At 45.1% G+C, this 18,826-nt stretch overlaps 1 protein-coding gene across 1 annotated transcript in view; it reads left to right on the forward strand.

Moving 5' to 3' along the window:
* The window catches only part of CAMK4 (calcium/calmodulin dependent protein kinase IV), a 495,844-nt gene that overhangs the window by 293,928 nt on the left and 183,090 nt on the right, over window positions 1-18,826 (forward strand). The window contains exon 2 of the mRNA XM_063964113.1: window positions 10,203-10,281. Within this exon, the coding sequence (XP_063820183.1) occupies window positions 10,203-10,281 (79 nt within the window). The remainder of the gene's footprint in view (window positions 1-10,202; window positions 10,282-18,826) is intronic.

Consider the following 18,826-nt stretch of genomic DNA (forward strand, 5'->3'; position numbering starts at 1 on the left):
TATGATGCAGTGTATTTTGTATAGACTAATCAGAAAAAAGCACAGTAATGTTTTAGGGGTCTATTCATGAAGCAGTGAAAAGTATGGAGAAGTGAGCCAGTGGAGAAGTTGTACAGCGTGTATGCACATCGATGATCGCTGACATCCCTGGGCTGAAAAGCGCTCAGTGCATACACACTGAGCGCTCTTCCCCCCTGCCCAGCGATGTCAGCGGGGGTGAGCGGCTTTCCATAGCAGGACACTATGGAAAGCCGCTTAACCTGCCGTTCATCTGCTGGTAATACCAGTAGATGAACGGCGGCTGCCAGCGATGAAGCGGGAGCTTGCATCCGCGCTCACCGCTCATCGCTTGTGCATACACACTGGGCGGCTTTGAGCTGAAAGCAGCTAAACACACCAAAAGTGACCTGCTTTCAGCTCAAAATCACCCAGTGTGTATGGGACTTTAGTAAACACACACACACACACACACACACACACACACACACACACACACACACACACACACACACAGTGTGGCTGCAGGGGGTGGAGTTTTGGGATGGGGAGGAGTTTCAGGAGGAGGTGCAGGGCCATCACAGCATAGAAGTCCCTTATGCGGCTGCTGCTGGCTGGCATTAGGGCTGTGATGAGGCTGGTGCTGTTTGGAGCCCTCCTTTATAACTGTGAGTGTATGCATTGGTTGCAGCGCCTGTACCCTCTAACTGCCTAGCACTGCTCACCGTGCATTTGTGCTGCTGTCCTTCAGCATCATTGTGCACAGCCCCTTTTAGTCAACACAGTATCTGGCCCCTCCCCTGAGACTAGCCACCAATGAGCTGTGCTCCTTTACAGACTGGTCCCTACTCTCATGTCTCCCATCCTCCTTATTTCTATTGACCACTCTCACCAGTCTCCTCCCAGTATTGCTTGTGTGACTTCTCCAGCCCTCCTCGAGTCTTCTTACTCGCTGTGCTCATGGCTGCCTCTATCCAAAAACCAGTAGGTGATATATGGGAGGGAGATAAAAGAAAAAGAAAAATCTGTTTATTTACTTTAAGGCAGTTACAGTGCACCTGTGTGTGTAATACATACACACACTAGCATTATGTACCCAGCACTTCATTACACCCCACTATCTGCACTTCTTCCCCTCCCCACCACCACTCCATTCTGACCTGAGTTTCCATACTTGTTCAGTCTACAGGATCCTCCACCTGTCCGGCTGTCGGCTGGGGTCTGTTCCATCACAGTAAGAGCAGGGGCCCATAGCAACATTTGGAAGGGGCCCCCGCCTCAGTGCTTCTAGAGAGACACTTCTGTGCAGCAGTTGTTAATGTTATGCCCTATAATAGTGCCCTAGTTCATTTTCTGAACCATAGTAGAGCCTTATTTAATGGGAGGCGCTCAATATCCCAGCTGCCGGGATCCCGGCACTCTGCATACTGGCGCTGGGATCCCGAGCACCGGGATACCGACAACTATTCTCCCTCTTGGGGTGTCCACGACACCCCTGGACAAAGAATAAATAGCGTGGTGCTCCTTCCGCACCACCGTGTCCTTAGTGTGGAGAGCGCAGCTCCGCTGCCGGCATTCCGGCGTTTGGGTTTGGGATCCCTGCGCCGGTATGCTGGGCGCCGGGATCCTGAGCATCGGTATATCGTAGTACACCCATTTAATGTTATGCCCAATAGTAGTGCCCTAGTTTTTTTATGAATCGTAGTAGTGCTTAAGTTCACCCTATGTCACATTTCAGAGCTGCTAGTCACATTATGCCACACAGTACCCCCCATTCACATTATGATATACTGTATGCATATTTCACTGATAGTGGTTGCAAAATGTAACATACATTGGCCCACATAGGAGCCATATTAATACAGGTAATCCTGCAAGTGGGCTGGTGCAAGTTTCCATAGTGGTATTTGAGCATCTAAAGATGCTGAAAGTGAGTGACTCAGGGGTAGATGTATTACCAGACGTTATGAGGGAAAAGCAGTATTAGTGCACGTTATGTGCGCTGATCCCGCTTCTCCCCCATGTAACAAAGCATGCTGATAATGCCCCCCTGTCATTATCAGCGCTGCTATCTACAGAATATAGTAGCATGCTGATATGCCGGGGAATGTATGACCGATCAGCGGTACTGACTGTTCCGACAACTGCAGATATCGATTTGAACAGCTGTAGGTGTCGTCGCCCAGCGCACAGCGCTGTCCCTGGCTGTCGGCTTATATCAGTAATGATTTTTTCTACAAATGAAATTGTAATTCAGTGATTCCTGTAATGTGTATCGGTCACTTGAATAGTCGCAACTTTGTCAGATGGGCCTGGTAGATGATGTACTAGTCTAGCTTTGTCATAACAATTTTTTTTATACATTTCAATAGCTATTTAAACCTTACCCGCATGAGGCAGACTGCACCTACAGTACAACACTTCATGCCATGCCCATTTTTTTGTTACATGCACTGATAGAACAGCTGGGCCAATTGCTTGAATCTGGCCGCCCCCCCCCCCCTCTCCCAGGCTTAAAGTTGCCAGCCAGCCCCTGGATGCACCCATGGACGTCTCACACTGAATCACCGAGTATCTTTTTCTCTAGGGATTACCTCACTACAGTCAGTGCGCTTCTTAGTTAGACCCTGCACTATCACATTGACACCGGAGGACACAGAAAACAATAAATCACGATAAACCTGCCGATGTAAGAAAGTAGTGTGAAATGTCTGATAATGGACGAAGAAAGCGTGCATGATGAAGATCGACCGGGGCGCCCATCACTTTTCACAGTTTTGGGTGAGAGGTTTTCGATTATCCACCCTACAGCCCGACCCTTGCCACAAGCAAATTATCACCTTCCACTAAGCTCAAAGACTTCCTGGGTGGAAAACATGTGGGAGTGATGATGAGTTGAAGCTTTCAGCATACATCTGGTTCAATGGCAACCAAGTACAACAGGGGATGGATAGTACAACAAAGTCATGGATGTATGTGATAATTGCTTAACTGAAAGAGGTGATTATGTGAAAAAAATATAAACCAACAAAAAATACAGTTTTTAATTTTTTTATTTTTACAGCCAAACGATGTTTATTATCTGGATTGCCCTTGAATTATGCATCCCTGCACAGGGGCCAAAAACCACCTCAAAATGTAGGGTTATAGGCTCCTACACATGGTATGATTTTTTAAAATGATATTGCTGCTTTCGACGAATGGAACGACAAATCGTTTATAAACTGTCCGTGTGTAGGCACGATAACGATGCGATGCGTGCACCCGCGGGTCATTTGTCATCTCAGATCTTTTGAAGATGCAGAAAGATCTGAGGAGGTGGACAATGATGCCATGCTGCCAAGTGCATACCGCCCCCCCTGTTGCTCGTCGCTGCCAGAATCGAAAGTGTGTATGTCGATCCTGCTCGCAATTTGTCGTTTGGGGACACATCGAAACGTGTGTGTGGTCCTTATGGGGTATATGCAATTGCGGTCGAATTCTCGAAATTGTCGAATTTCGGGACTTTTTCGCCCAAAAAAAAAATCGTCAATGCAATTCAGTACTTTCCGTCCAAAAAACAGACTTTCAAAATTCGACTTTTTGAAATTCGACTTTTGTCAAATTCGACTTTTCTGCAATGATACAAGTGCTGCAATTCGACCAAAGTATATTCAATTGAAGTTTGGAAATTCGACAACAGTGCTTTTAGACAGTAAATTCGATATTTTCAATCCGCCACACAATGGTGGGTGAAACTAATAAAAAAAATTTAAAACATGTTTTTTTTTGTGGTTTTTTTTATTGATAATAGCATATCTATTTATATTAGAAGGGATTAGGTACTTGGTTTGTCTTTTTTGGAGGCACAAGTATTATTTATATATTTTTTAAAATAATATATATATATATATATATTTTAGATGGAATGGTAAAATTCAGAAAAAAATGGCGTGGGGTCCCCCCTCCAAAGCATAACCAGCCTCGGGCTCTTCGAGCTGGTCCTGGTTCTAAAAATGCGGGGGGGGAAATTGACAGGGGATCCCCCGTATTTTTAAAACCAGCACCGGGCTCTGCGCCTGGTGCTGGTGCAAAAAATACGGGGGACAAAAAGAGTAGGGGTCCCCCGTATTTTATACACCAGCATCGGGCTCCACTAGCTGGACAGATAATGCCACAGCCGGGGGTCACTTTTATACAGTGCCTTGCGGCAGTGGCATTAAATATCCAACTAGTCACCCCTGGCCGAGGTACCCTGGGGGAGTGGGGACCCCTTCAATCAAGGGGTCCCCCCCAGCCACCCAAGGGCCAGGGGTGAAGCTCGAGGCTGTCCCCCCCATCCAAGGGCTGCGGATGGGGGGCTGATAGCTTTGTCAAAATTGAAAGAATATTGTTTTTTTCCAGTAGTACTACAAGTCCCAGCAAGCCTCCCCCGCAAGCTGGTACTTGGAGAACCACAAGTACCAGCATGCGGGAGAAAAACGGGCCCGCTGGTACCTGTAGTACTACTGGGGAAAAAATACCCAAATAAAAACAGGCAGTGTGTGTCGGCAGTGTGTAATAAAGTTGTACTTGTCACGGTGTGTGTCTCCTGTTTTTATTTGGGTATTTTTTTCCCAGTAGTACTACAGGTACCAGCGGGCCCGTTTTTCTCCCGCATGCTGGTACTTGTGGTTCTCCAAGTACCAGCTTGCGGGGGAGGCTTGCTGGGACTTGTAGTACTATTGGAAAAAACAATATTCTGTCATTTTACTCAAGGCTATCAGCCTCCCATCCGCAGCCCTTGGATGGGGGTCGGCAGCCTCGGGCTTCACCCCTGGCCCTTGGGTGGCTGGGGGGGGGACCCCTTGATTGAAGGGGTCCCCACTCCCCCAGGGTACCCCGGCCAGGGGTGACTAGTTGGATATTTAATGCCACGGCCGCAGGGCACTGTATAAAAGTGACCCCCGGCTGTGGCATTATCTGTCCAGCTAGTGGAGCCCGATGCTGGTGTAAAAAATATGGGGGACCCCTACTCTTTTTGTCCCCCGTATTTTTTGCACCAGCACCAGGCGCAGAGCCCGGTGCTAGTTTTAAAAATACGGGGGATCCCCTGTCAATTTCCCCCCCGCATTTTTAGAACCAGGACCAGCTCGAAGAGCCCGAGGCTGGTTATGCTCTGGAGGGGGGACCCCACGCCATTTTTTTCCGGGTTTTTCCCGTTTTTCCCCGTTTTTTTAAATCGCGGCAAAATCCGGCAAATCGGACGTTTTTCACCCGCGGGACTGTCGAATACGTTTTTCATTGAATATGGTGAATTCCGGAAGCCACCTGCCGGAATTCACCTGTCGAATTGTGTCGAATTAAAAAACGGCGATAATTTGCCGCGATTCGCCGCTAATTGCATATACCCCTATGTCTCTAACTGTTCCTTTTTAAAGTAAGGCCTCTCCTTAAATCACTCAACAATGCTCATTTATGGACCATAAAGTATAGATCTGTATTGTTTCTTTATTTTTGTAAAAGTGGCTATTTGTCAAGCACAATACCTGGTGCATGCCCACTTCCTGGTCCTTGGGACGTTTCTTAGGAAAACACACAGTTTGCACAGGCTTGCAGATGCAACAGAAAAGAAATATGATAGAAAGATTGAGATGTAATGTAAACAACTCAGCAACTTGACAATTTGAATTTATCCTAAAATACTTAGGGCCGTAACTAGGGTGGTGCAGACGGTGCTTAGCACACAGTGCATTTGCCCTGTGGGCACACTGTCAGCATGCACCACAGTTGACCACCTATGTATGCACTTCCGCCAGCTGCAGCACTGCCCGCTATAATGTATAACACTAGCGCTGCTAATATACATTACAACGGGCATCACTGGACAGTCTGAGTCTCTCCCCTGCGTGCTCCACCCCCATCCCCGTCTCCTGCAGTGGGTCTTCTGCCGGTTACTGAGCAAAGGAGTTGTTCCATGAGCAGCAACAAGAAACTTAAGCAGCAGCATAGCTGCTCTGAGGTGGGCGGGGGGGGGGGCTCACACGCACCCACTGCTCACTGACACTTCACCTTGCTCATACACACACTGCTCACTGACACTACACCCAGCTCACACACACAAGGGACTATACGTGGCATAATGTGTTTAAGGGGCTCTACCTGGCATAATGTGTATAAGGGGTTCTGTTGTGGTGTAATGTGTATAAGGGCTCTACTATGATGTAACATGTATGAGGAGCTCTACTGTGGTGTAATTTGGATAAGGGGCACTACTGCTTTGTTGTGTAACGTGTACAAGGGTTACTACTGTGTGGTGTAATGTGTATAAGGGGCATTACTGTGTGGTGTAATGTCTATTAGGGGTACTACAGTGTGGTGTAATGTAAATAAGAGGTACTACTGTTTGGTGTAATGTGTATAAGGGGCACTTCTGTGTGGCATAACGTGTATAAGGGGTACTAATGTGTGGCGTAATGTGACTAATAGACACCACTATGTGGTAATATGAATTGGTACTATTCTGTGTCCACGGCTCTTCCCCCATGAAGCCATACACCTATAATTTTTGGGCAAGCGCCTTCGGTGCACACTGTCCCTATTTTCCACATGGGAGGGGCACCATTTCTTTTTCTGGTACAGGGCACCAAAATGTCTAGTTATGGCTCTTAAAATACTGCTCAGTTTTGCTCTCTTTATGACATATCACTGCTGTGTGTTTACATACAGCATTTTTTGTACATTGCTAAACATGCCTAGAAACATACTTTTTCACAAACATGCAACTGGAAGATGTAAATGCAAAATTGCACTCCATACTGTAGAATGAGTTATCTGGAAATGCAGGAAAAATCAAATCCTATAGTGAGGGCCCTTAGATACTATGTAAAGAGAACATGGCAAGGTCATTCTCTATTTTTTGTTTGTTTATTTATTATGAAGAACTGATCACAAATGTACTGTCATAAACTTCTATCAGTACCTCAGATCACGAGATACATACTTGTGGTGAACATTAGTTATGAGATGTAACATATATCCAAATGTATTAAGCCTTAAAAAGTGATACAGTGGAGATGGATAAAGTGACAAATGATCAGCCAGTCAGCTCCGAACTGTCATTTTTTCAAACACTGGGGCAGATGTATTAACCTGGAGAAGGCATAAGGAAGTGATAAACCAGTGATATGTACAAGGTGATCAAGGCACCAGCCAATCAGCTCCAATATGTAAATGAACAGTTAGGATCTGATTGGCTGGTGCCTTTATCACCTTGCACATATCACTGGTTTATCACTTCCTTATGCCTTCTCCAGGTTAATACATCTGCCCCACAGCCTGTTACATGGCAGTTAGGAAGCTGATTGGCTGGTCCTTAATTACTCTTTATCCGTCTACACTTTTTCACATTTAAGGCTTAATACATTCAGGCAGTTGATGTAGCAAATAAATGTATATGGGCCCCAGTGAAAAGGATGACACTATACTAAAGCTATCAGCAGCATAACTATTGTTATTATTAATATCAGTTATATATATAGTGCATTGTTACGGAACTCCAGCGCAATTGTGTAAGATCCCTAGAGCCACTGAGAAGGTCTTCTGCCTACAACAGCCGCTCGGTGTTCCTTTAGTGTATAACGCACACACTGGTACTTAGGATGCCGTCAAGTCTTAAACCTCAAGCAGTAGTGACTTACACAATTGACTGGAGACCGCAGAATGATTGGCTAGAGTAAAGTACAACAAACAATACATGCAAGAACTGGAGCACAGAGGGTTAATAGCCAGGGCAGAGCCAAGTCTCAGCAGAAGCAAATGGGACACTATGTGAGTTGTGAATGCAGCAAACTAATTTGCAGGTTCATTGGTCAGGCAAGATTCAGGACAGAGGGCCTAATTCAGACCTGATCGCTTGGCAGCGTTTTTTGCTGTCCTACGATCAGATAGTCGCCTTCTACAGGGAGAGGGTATTTGTGCTGTGCAAGTGTGCAAACGCATGTGTAGCAGAGCTGTACAAACTGACTTACTCAGCCGCTGCGATCACTTCAGCCTGTCCGGGACCGGATTTGACATCAGACACCCGCCCTGAAAACGCTTGGACATACCTTTTGTTTTTCCAGACACTCCCTGAAATCGGTCAGTTGCCACCCACAAACGCCCTCTTCCTGTCAATCTCCTTGCGCAATCATTTTTTTTCGCACCATCCCGTCGCTATACACCGATGCCTGGTGCAGTCGTCCGACGCGCCTCTGCATTGCGGTGCATACACATGCGCAGTTCGGACCTGATCGCAGGCTGTGAGAAAACGCAAGCCTAGCAATCAGGTCTGAATTACCCCCACAGACCCGCAACTTACACTGAAGCTTAAACTATAACCTGCAGGATGGAGCAGGCCTGACTGCCTTATAACAGGGAGTGGAACCAATCAAAGTAGCAGGAATGAGAAAGCCACAAAATGAATGATCTCCTATAGCTGCAGTGCTGCAGGTACTCCTGGCGTCCTGAGTGCAACCAGAGGCACCGTGGATGTCCGGCTTCCCAGTTGCCTAGCAACCAGCCACAACAGTGGCTTGTAACAGGCATGCATATTCCGCAGCGTTTTACAGAGAATATTTGGCCATTTACACAAGTCCCTGCCCAAGTGGAGTTTATAATCTATCAGCCCAGTTCAGACCTGATTGCTGGTGTGTGAATTTGCAAGGCGGCCGATTATCAATCGGCTGCGCATGCGTACGGATCGTAGTGCGCACATGTGAGGCAAAATTGCGAAAAAAAATCCAGCAGCTTTTTTTATCGCTAGGTGTACGCAAGTTGATTGACAGGAAGCCAGAGTTTGGGGGTGGTAACTGGCCATTTTCTGGGGGTGCCAGGAAAGCTGCAGGCGTGGCCAAACGTTTTCAGGGAGGCTGCGTGACGTCAGCTCCGTCCCCAATCAGGCTGGTTCTATTGCACTGTAGGAGTAGATCCTGGGCTACGCACAGACTGCACAGACTTGAAAAATCATTAGATGGTGAGTGAGTTGCAAACCGGCGTTCACAGAGATTTTTGCAGGGCATAAGCAGACTTGCACGGGGCGGGTATTCACTCTGTCTGGGCGATTACTTCCTGATCGCAAACTTCTGCAAACTCGCAGAGGAGCGATTAGGTCTGAATTACCCCCTATGTTCGCTACCGTACACACACGCACAACGCGCACACACGCGCACACACACACGTGTTAACTTTCTGTTGGGAACCAATTAACCTGTTGGGAGAAAACCCACACAAGCACGGGAAGAATATACCATCTCCACATAGTTAGGGTACCCATAAACTAGACGGGATGCGGTCAAGATCCCGCTGGACGGAATCTCGGTGGTCGGAATACCGACACGGGGATCCCGACCGGCACAATCCCGACATATTCTCCCTCTGTGGGTGTCCATGACACCCATAGAGGGAGAATAAATTAGTGTGCCGAGCGTAGCGAGAGCAGCGAGCCCGCAAGAGGCTGCATTGCGCGCGCCCCCCTGTCGGGAATGTGCCAGTCGGGATCCCAGTGTCGGTATTCCGACCGCCGGGATCCCGTCCGGTGGGATTTCATACTGATCCCAACTAGACGATATTATGAGCGATTCGGCTATTTCCGATGGATCAAAACTACAAATCGTTCATAATGGTGCAGATCGTTCAGTGTCTGTGAACAATAACGATCACGATGTGCGGTCCCGCTGGTTGTTGGTCATAGCTTCTGATATTCCCTGCTACAGGAAAGATCTGACGCTATCGTCAACGACAACATGCTCCTGGATGTAGCCACTCCCAGATCTTAAGATATATCTTATGTGTATTGTACTATATCGTTTGCACAGGACTGCCAGGGGAGTCCAAGGGAAATCGTTAACGTGAATACATAATTTACAGGTTGTCTAGTGTATGGCACCTTAAGGGCCGAGGTGGGAATCGAACCAGACCTCAGTGCTGTGAGGCAGTAATGCTAACTATAACAGCCTCTGTGCTACAGAAAATGAAATCAGAAGTGTTTACTATTACAACAAAATAAAACTCATTTTCATGCATGACGCCACTTTCTCTTTAAAGACGTACACAATGCTAACATATGGTGTATCAACCTTATAATGCCTTAAATAAATAATAGTTTTCCTCAAGATTGAATATGAAATGTGATTTTCAATGTGAATATGTAAAACTTGTTACTATTGTATTCCCACAAAATAATAGCTTGCTGCCTCTCATTCCTATAGGGGTGCAACATCGGTTGTGTACAGATGCCTGCAGAAAGGAAGCCAGAAGCCTTTTGCAGTCAAAATGTTAAAGAAAACTGTAAGTTGTCTCTCTCATATGACATCTCTCACACCAAAAAGTTTGTTTTTTTACAAACATATTCTTTATAGAGTTCATTATAAACCTTGGTACAGAAACCTGTAATGTTAATTAATGCAAAGGCTCTGCCTCCTATAGATTAGAACAGTTTCTCCCCAGCCAAAACATGTGTTACATAAATTATTGTCTATAATACAAACCTAAAGGTCATCTACAGGAAACAAGCTACTAGAGTTTGCACATTGAAATCTACAATTTAGATTTTTATAATTACAAATGTGTGTACTGTATATTGGTGGTCATTCCGAGTTGTTCGCTCGCTGCCGATTTTCGCAGTGCAGCGTTTAAGTGAAAAAAACGGCAAAAATGCGCATGGTACACAGCGCGCATGCGCTAAGTACTTTCACACAAAACTTTGTAGATTTACACAAGCTCGAGGGACGTTTTTTCATTGCTCAAGTGATCGTAGTATGATTGACAGGAAGTGGGTGTTTCTGGGCGGAAACTAGCCGTTTTCAGGGAGTGTGCTAAAAAACGCAGGCGTGTCAGGCTAAAACGCAGGAGTGGCTGGAGAAACGGGGGAGTGGCTGGCCGACCGCAGGGCGTGTTTGTGACGTCAAACCAGGAACTAAACGGACTGAGGTGATTGCAGTCTAGGAGTAGGTCTGGAGCTACTCAGAAACTGCAAGGAATTATTTAGTAGCAGTTCTGCTAATCTTTCGTTCGCTATTCTGCTATGCTAAGATACACTCCTAGAGGGCAGCAGCCTAGCGTATGCAATGCTGCTAAAAGCAGCTAGCGAGCGAACAACTCGGAATGAGGGCCCTTATTTGTTGAATATACTGTAGCTGTGTAATCTGTGATAACAACAGGCACAATATGACTTCCATCCAATCATTCTGATCTTGGCTTTGAAATCTAGTGTTGACTGCTAGCTAAAGAGGAAGAATCTCCAATAGGTGTGCTGACCCTACTCGCAGTCTCACGCTTGTTGCATATATGGATGCTTATGGCACAGCTGTCTTTGGGGCTAATTCAGACCTGATCGCTGCTGTACGTTTTCGCACAGCAGGCAATCAGGTCTGAACTGCGCATGTGTACGCACCGCAATGCGCAGACACGATGGTCTTCAGTGACAGGGAGCACCGGGCAGCGCCGGGATGGCGCGACAAATCCGATTGCACCGGCTATCGCAAGAAGATTGTCAGGAATAGGGCGTTTGTGGGTGGCAACTGACCGTTTCTAGGGAGTGGCCGGAAAAATGCAGGAGGGACCCGGCGTTTTGTGGGAGGATTTGTGACGTCAGCTCCGGCACCGATCATCGCGGCAGCTAAGTCTTGGGCTGTGCAGGAGAGCTGCACAAACTGCTGCGATCGCACACCTGCACAGCGAATTCCCCCTCCCTCTGTAGGCGGCGACAACCTGATCACAGGGATGCAAAAAACGCACCCTAACGATCAGGTCTGAATTACCCCCTTTGTACGCAGTGGCTGTGCTAAACTATTCAAAAGCTACAGAAGTCATCTTAAGTAAAAAGACACCCATCCCAGGCTTCTGTGATTCGATGGCTGCATCCAAAGACGCAGCATTGCATCCTCTGCATGAACATCGGACATCTGAATGATCCTTAGATTAATCAGGACGTTCAGCAAAATCATGATGCCGGGGCCAGAAGAGCTGCACTCAAGACCACAGTAACTGGCATTAATGCACTCAGAAAACGAGGCCAACACAAACCTGTTTTGTGAAACATTACCTGTTGCCACCTCAAAACCACAGCAACATGACAATCATGCCTCGGCTTTTGGGCACTACAACCAACGTCACGGGACCAGTTCTGTACATGCGTAGATAATTAAACATCTGAAATTTACATAAATATCGGCCTATCCTTAACCGTAACCAAAAACCTAACCTAAATTGGCTGTTGTCATTCACAATGTTGATTGACATCAGAGGCAGAACTGTGGGAGGCAACGGAGTCATCTGCCGCCGGGCTCCTGCTCTGGAGGGGGGCTCTACTCCCCCCATTCTGTGACACCATTGAAGTAAGTTAATTGATGGCTGCCGCTATCTTTTCACTATATGAAGTTACTTCTCTGACAATTACACATAACTTCATATAGTTACAATTCTCATGCTTCCTGTACTGGAGCAAATAGCTCCATCAGTAAAGTGTCTGCTGTCAGTGGGTTCTAATCCTAGGTATGACTGCTAAGAAATGTGTGATTTAAAATAAAAGACAATGAAATATATATATACAGTATCTAAAAAAAAAATTCAGAACACTCCACACAGACACACACACACACACACACACACACACACACACACACTTACACAAACACACAAACACACACACACATACATATATGCACACATACATACATATATTTATCAAACTATAAGGGGGGGGGGGCAGCTGGTATGAACTTGCCTCCGGGCAACTGTGACGAACTTACGCCACTGATTCACATGCCAACATTCTGACTGTCTAGATCATGAAAATATACCCCAAAAATGAGTTTCCTTTGTTTGCTGCATTTGCTATTGATTCTTTTTTTTATTATTTTATTGCCAGTTATTTATATAGTGCACACATATTCCGCAGCGCTTTACAGAGAATATTTGGCCATTCACATCAGTCCCTGCCCCAGTCTAAATTCCCTAACACAGCACACACATTCACACTAGAGTTAATTTTGTTGGGAGCCAATTAACCTACCAGAATATTTTTGAATTGTGGGAGAAAACCGGAGTACCCGGAGGAAACCCACATAAACACAGGGAGAATATACAAACTCCACACAGTTAGAGCCATGGTGGGAATCGAACCCGTGACCTCACTGCTGTGAGGCAGTAATGCTAACCCATTACACCATCCGTATTTGGTTATAGTTTTGTTTTTAATTAGTGCTCTTCTCATTGTTATGTTTGCACATAGTCAAATTGTGATTTCCACATGAACAGTGAAAAATATAGAAAATAATATTTTTAAGGCAGTCTTTTTGTTGTATATTTATCTTGCTTATTTGTACAATTTATGTGCACTCCTGATTCCATATCTGTGTAGGATACTTTAGGCTTAGCACACTGTGCAGTGGTTTCTGGGTAATGTATAATGAGCCAGAAACATTTAGCAGTATACATCTGTCAGCTTGGGAAATGTGTTTTCATGAGCAGCACAAAACATATGTTTCAAATGTAATAGAGTAATAAATTATATTACTTTTATTTCTCCACATCAGGCACAATGTATACACTATTACACATGATTTTAAGGTTAACGCCTCACTCTAATTGTCAGACTGATGTTGGCATAATGTTAATCACGTATTAAAGCACTTACTGTATAAAACAAACATAGCCAAAATGTACATTGCAATCTACCGGTAGCTCCACTGGCGTATCTATAATGGGTGCAGTGTGTGCGGTGCACACTGGCCCCTAGGTCCAGAGGGGGCACACACTGCACCAATTTTTTCTATACTTACCTTTTCGGCGTCCATCTGTGTTCGCGTGGGCCCCCTCCTCTCCTGTAGCCGGCACCGCCGCTGCTAGCGCACTGAGCACTAGAGACTCTGGCACAGTGCCAGAGTCTACAGTGCATGCGCAGGACTCCAAAAAAATGGCGCAGTGGCCATTTTTTCAGCGTCCTGCGCATGCTCTGTAGACTCTGGCACTGTGCCAGAGTCTCAGTGCTCAGAGGGCTATCAGCTGTGGTAGCGAGGTGGTGACGGTATTCGTATACTGTACATGTGTTTTTACAGATGTGAGTTCCTCACGGATTCAGTATGATATCCCGCCTGTAGGGATCCTGGCGGTCAGGAGACTGACGCCGGGATACCGGCAGCGAGCACAGCGTGTCCCACGCAGGCTCACTGCGCTCGCCACGCTTCGGGCACGATGGCGACCTTAGGTCACCACAGGGTTATATTCCCCCTCAGGTAATGGCATGGACCACCACCCAAGTGGGGATTCCAGCCAGCAGTTGGGATTCCGGCCACCGGTATTTTACCAGGTGTCGGGATTCCGGCGTGAATGCCACCTGTTCATCACACATATTCATAAAGGGAGCTATAAACATTATACAGATATGGCCGTAAACATGAGATGTGACCAGATAAGTACAGGTAGCAAAATAGGTGTGTCTGGGATGCATACTGTGTTTGCAGGTAATCACAATTTGTTTCCTATATTCAGAGCTGCACGGATCCCTCTGACTTGTAGCAGTATCCTTTATAAAGCAGAAATTAGTTTCCTTCATCCTTCTAAAAGTACAACCCATGGTTTACAGTCATCATATCTAATGCCAGCAATCCCTTATGCAATTGTGACTAGAGATGTACGTCAGATCATTTTTGCTGGATTTGGCTCTGATTTCGTTCAGCTTTGGATTTGGATTTAGATTTGCCAAACCGCTGTGGCGGGTTTTGTATTTGTATTTTTTTATTTTTTTTTTAAATTGACAAAGAAAAAGCTAAAATCACTTAGCCCTTTTTTTGTTTCTAGAGAATTGTTAACCTTAATAACATTAATTTTCCGTCATTTCCAGTCAATTTTAACCCCATCAGAACTCACAATATTGTTTTCAGCAATATTGTCCAAAGGCTGCTGCGGGCTAGTTGGTTATTAAGCGACAGAGCAGCTGCATAAATACAAAGGACATGCAGAGCCTCCCCTTTCGTACTCCCTGTAAAACTCCTGGGATTTTATATAAAAATGATAAGAATAATACAAAGTAGATAGTTAAAACATAAAAATCTAATTTGTTTATTGTAAACCTTTTTATAGCTAACACTCACCAGCTTTGTGGAGATCCCTGGAGCTGCAGGGAGATGAGAGATGAGGCAGCAATAGCTTTTCCTCGGTTCTACAGTAAGACACTGCAGAGCTGGGGACGGGGCTACACCACGGGCAGTAACGCTGCACAGAAAGGGAGCTAATAGAGGCATGCCTCTGAGTGTTGGGGTGTGCCTTGTGCACTGATAGACACTTGGATGTGTCTTGTGACCTGAAAGTATACTGTAGTTGGAGCTCAGTCAACAACAGCAAGAGAAGACACAGGGATGCAAGTATGAGACTCCATGGACATTGTAGCTTAGTGTAGTGCTGGAAGAGTTACAGTGAGTAGGGGTTGAAACAGGCTCCTAACATGTATGCCTCCCCAGCTTTTCACCTCCCCGCACGTCACTGACAAACACATGGCAGTTTATATCACATCTATGAAACACTGCCACAGCGTACTGGGGAGCTCGCAGCTCGGTTCAAACTACATGAAGGTACAGGGCTTATAGACGCACAATAACAAAGAGCACTAGGGTAAAGCGCACCAAACAGTACAAACAATAGATATATATTTTTTAGTTTTCAATTTTTAACTTGCGCCGAGATTATTTACTAACAGAAATCTGACCTAATGCCATACTTCCAATTAACAATTGGGGTATATTTACTAAAACCTCTAATAAGGAAAAGTGAAGGTACTGTACCATGGCAACAAATCAGATTCTAGCTATCATGTATCTAGTACATTTTAGGAAATCATAGGTAGAATCAGTTTGGTTGCTACTGGCGACATCTCCACTTTTCCTGTTTAAGCATTTTAATAAATTTTCCCCACTTTTTACGCATATATCTAGTGCAATCTAGTAATAATAAAAACAAGTATCTGACTATTTTTTATGGATTTTTTTGTACCTATGAGGAAAAGTTGGTAAATATCTTCCTAATCATTTTCCTTTGCTGCTACTGAGAATACACAGAATCATATAACTTTTCATTTAGCATTTCCTCTAACATATATACAGCCAATAACCCATCCCTCACCCGCAGTATCAAGGTATAATTCTGCGGTGCCCTCCTTAAGTGTCCTGGACCCATGTATCAGGTAAGAGAGGGCAGCACTCACAAGGTTTTTAATGCATTAAACCATACCTCCCAACATCGGGAGATGGTAAGGAGGGACTCCGAGGCACATTTGGTCTATTGAAAAGGAGCGCATGGGTTCGCTGGAGTGCTGCGAGACACTGCGGCCCAGGACGGGACTATTAGATAGTGTCCTTTATTTAATTCTACATACATTTCGGACTTCCGCCCATCCTTATTTCCTCTAACATACTATCAGCTAAAGGTAATAGCTTCTGAATATCGGAGGTGAGAGAATTTTGTGCAAGCCTGATTTTTTATTTTTAAGCAGCAATCATTTACACGGTGAAACCAGGTTGGATCCGCCAGGATTTCTGGTAGTATTTGGTTCACACCTGTTAATAAGCCTTGCTGCTGTTTTATCTTCTGGTGCTGATTCCTCAGTCGATCAGGATCCACCATACAGGCAGACTGAGGGAGCCGGGTACAGTTTGTAGCGGTAATGCCCTCCACTCTTTCACAACATGCGGACAATAATAATTACATTTATTTGAAATCAGTTGTTGTAGCAGATCCACACGATTTAATATTCCTAGGAAAGATTGAAACAGCAGTTTTTGCATGTTCTCATAATCCTTCAGCTTGTTCACAAGAACTGGAATTGGATCTGCCACTTGAATGTAACTGGACGAGACTTGAAAAGAACTTGGCGAGGCAGGATCCATTTTGAGCATCACTAGTAGTTGGGCTGGTGATAATGTTATGGAACTCCAGTGCAATTGCATGATACCCCTAGCCATTGTGAGGATTTTCTGCCTACAACAGCTGCCTGTTGTTCCCTTCGTGTATAATGCACACATCGGTACTTAGGTTGCCTCCAGGTCTTAGGCCTCAAGCATAATGGGCTCTTTCAATTGACTGGAGACCACTGGATAATTGGATGGAATAGTAACTAAAGGCAGAGGCATAATGTCAAGGAGACAGTTAATAGGAGACTATGCAGACCAGGAGTGCAGCACAATAGTTAAGCACTGGTAGCATGTAACTGAGGAATAAAAACACAGATCTGCACCAGAGCTTGAATGCAATAGTAATGATATAACACAATGGCTTCTGATGTACACATTAAATATCCACAGCAATGGAAATATACATAGTCACTTACTAGAGGAGCAGTGCAGTTAAACACAAGCAAGAAAGAACAGTTGTAGTCCAAGGCTTGAGAGGTATATTGAGTTTGCACAGAAATCCAATGTAAATAAACCAGGAATCTCAGCAGAACACAGGTGGAATACACAGCAGTTAATCACCACACGGAACACACTGAATACTGAGAACAACTAAAGAAAGGTTTAGTTAATTAGTTGAGAGAATAAGATCAGGAACACAGCTTAGGTATCAGGAATTATTCAAGAACAGGGACTGAGGGGAACATGTACTATGCAGTGATAAAAGTGGAGAAGTGAGCCAGTGGAGAAGCATCCCATGGCAACCAATCAGCTGCTCTGTATACTTTTATAGTATGAAAATTATAAATGTTATGTCAATGCTGATTGGTTGCCATGGGCAACTTCTCCACTGGCTCACTTCTCCACTTTTATCACTGCTTAGTACATATTCCCCTCAGTCCCTGTTCTTGAAACAAGAAACTAGAAACTGGACATTAGAAACTGGAAAACAGAAACTATCACTGGCTGGGAACATAGGGCAGACTGTCCTATAACACAACGACCGGGACCTGCTGAGAGCCGCAGCAGCTAATAACAGTAACTGATGTGTTTTGGCAGCTGCAAAAACACATAGATCTGGGGACTTATCCTGTATCTGTGTTTTTCTCACAAAAACATTTCTCACAAATAAAACAGGACACGAATTGCAAGAAATCGCTGTAAAGTCACTTTTTTGTGTAAAAACTGATTTTTTTTTTTTTTTTTTTGGGGGGGCACCAATTATTAAACTTGCCCTGGGCATCAAATACCCTAGTTATGCCTCTGGACTTTGGTCACACTATCGTACCTTATGGATGCTCTAAATGTAAGACACAAATTAAACACCGGGGCCGGAACTTCTGGCCATAAAAACTGCCAATTGGAAGTAATTCATACTAGTCATTTTTATGAGTGTTGATATTGTTTTAAGATTTGGTTAGCTCTCTCTGTTTGCCCAATGGACTGGCTGATAAGTGAACCAGAAAATTTCTTTACTTGAAGCGTGTCGCAGGTTTTCTTCCAAAATCATACAGTTAACTAGTCACCCCTTTAGTAACTGTATTCTCTGGGCACCTATGGTGGTAGTAGACTTTTTAACCACTTTCCTGGCATGGTCACGTCAGATGCGAGGCCACAACAGCAAGTGCTTTATCTGACCTGGTTGCACAGGATGCGACCAGTCAGATAGACAGTGTTTGCAACTGCAGGGAAGAGAAACTTCCCTTCACTGTTGCTCTCAAACGTCCAGAAGGTCCTTCTGCCTTCCCGCACCTTCCCCCCCAGTGTTGCCATGCTGCGGATCATTGCTGATCAGTCAGCAAGGCAGGACCCCCTATCCAGCGGCTGCAGACGATAGCAGCCGCTGGGGAAGTGTAAATCAACCCCTCAAGCTCCTCCTGTGTACATGGCCGCTGTCCTCGCTATTAAAAGGAAAGTCGCAATGTTCCCGATGTTCTGATGGTGATGAT

The sequence above is a fragment of the Pseudophryne corroboree genome, chromosome 1 (genome assembly GCF_028390025.1).
Source record: "Pseudophryne corroboree isolate aPseCor3 chromosome 1, aPseCor3.hap2, whole genome shotgun sequence".
Taxonomy (NCBI): domain Eukaryota; kingdom Metazoa; phylum Chordata; class Amphibia; order Anura; family Myobatrachidae; genus Pseudophryne; species Pseudophryne corroboree.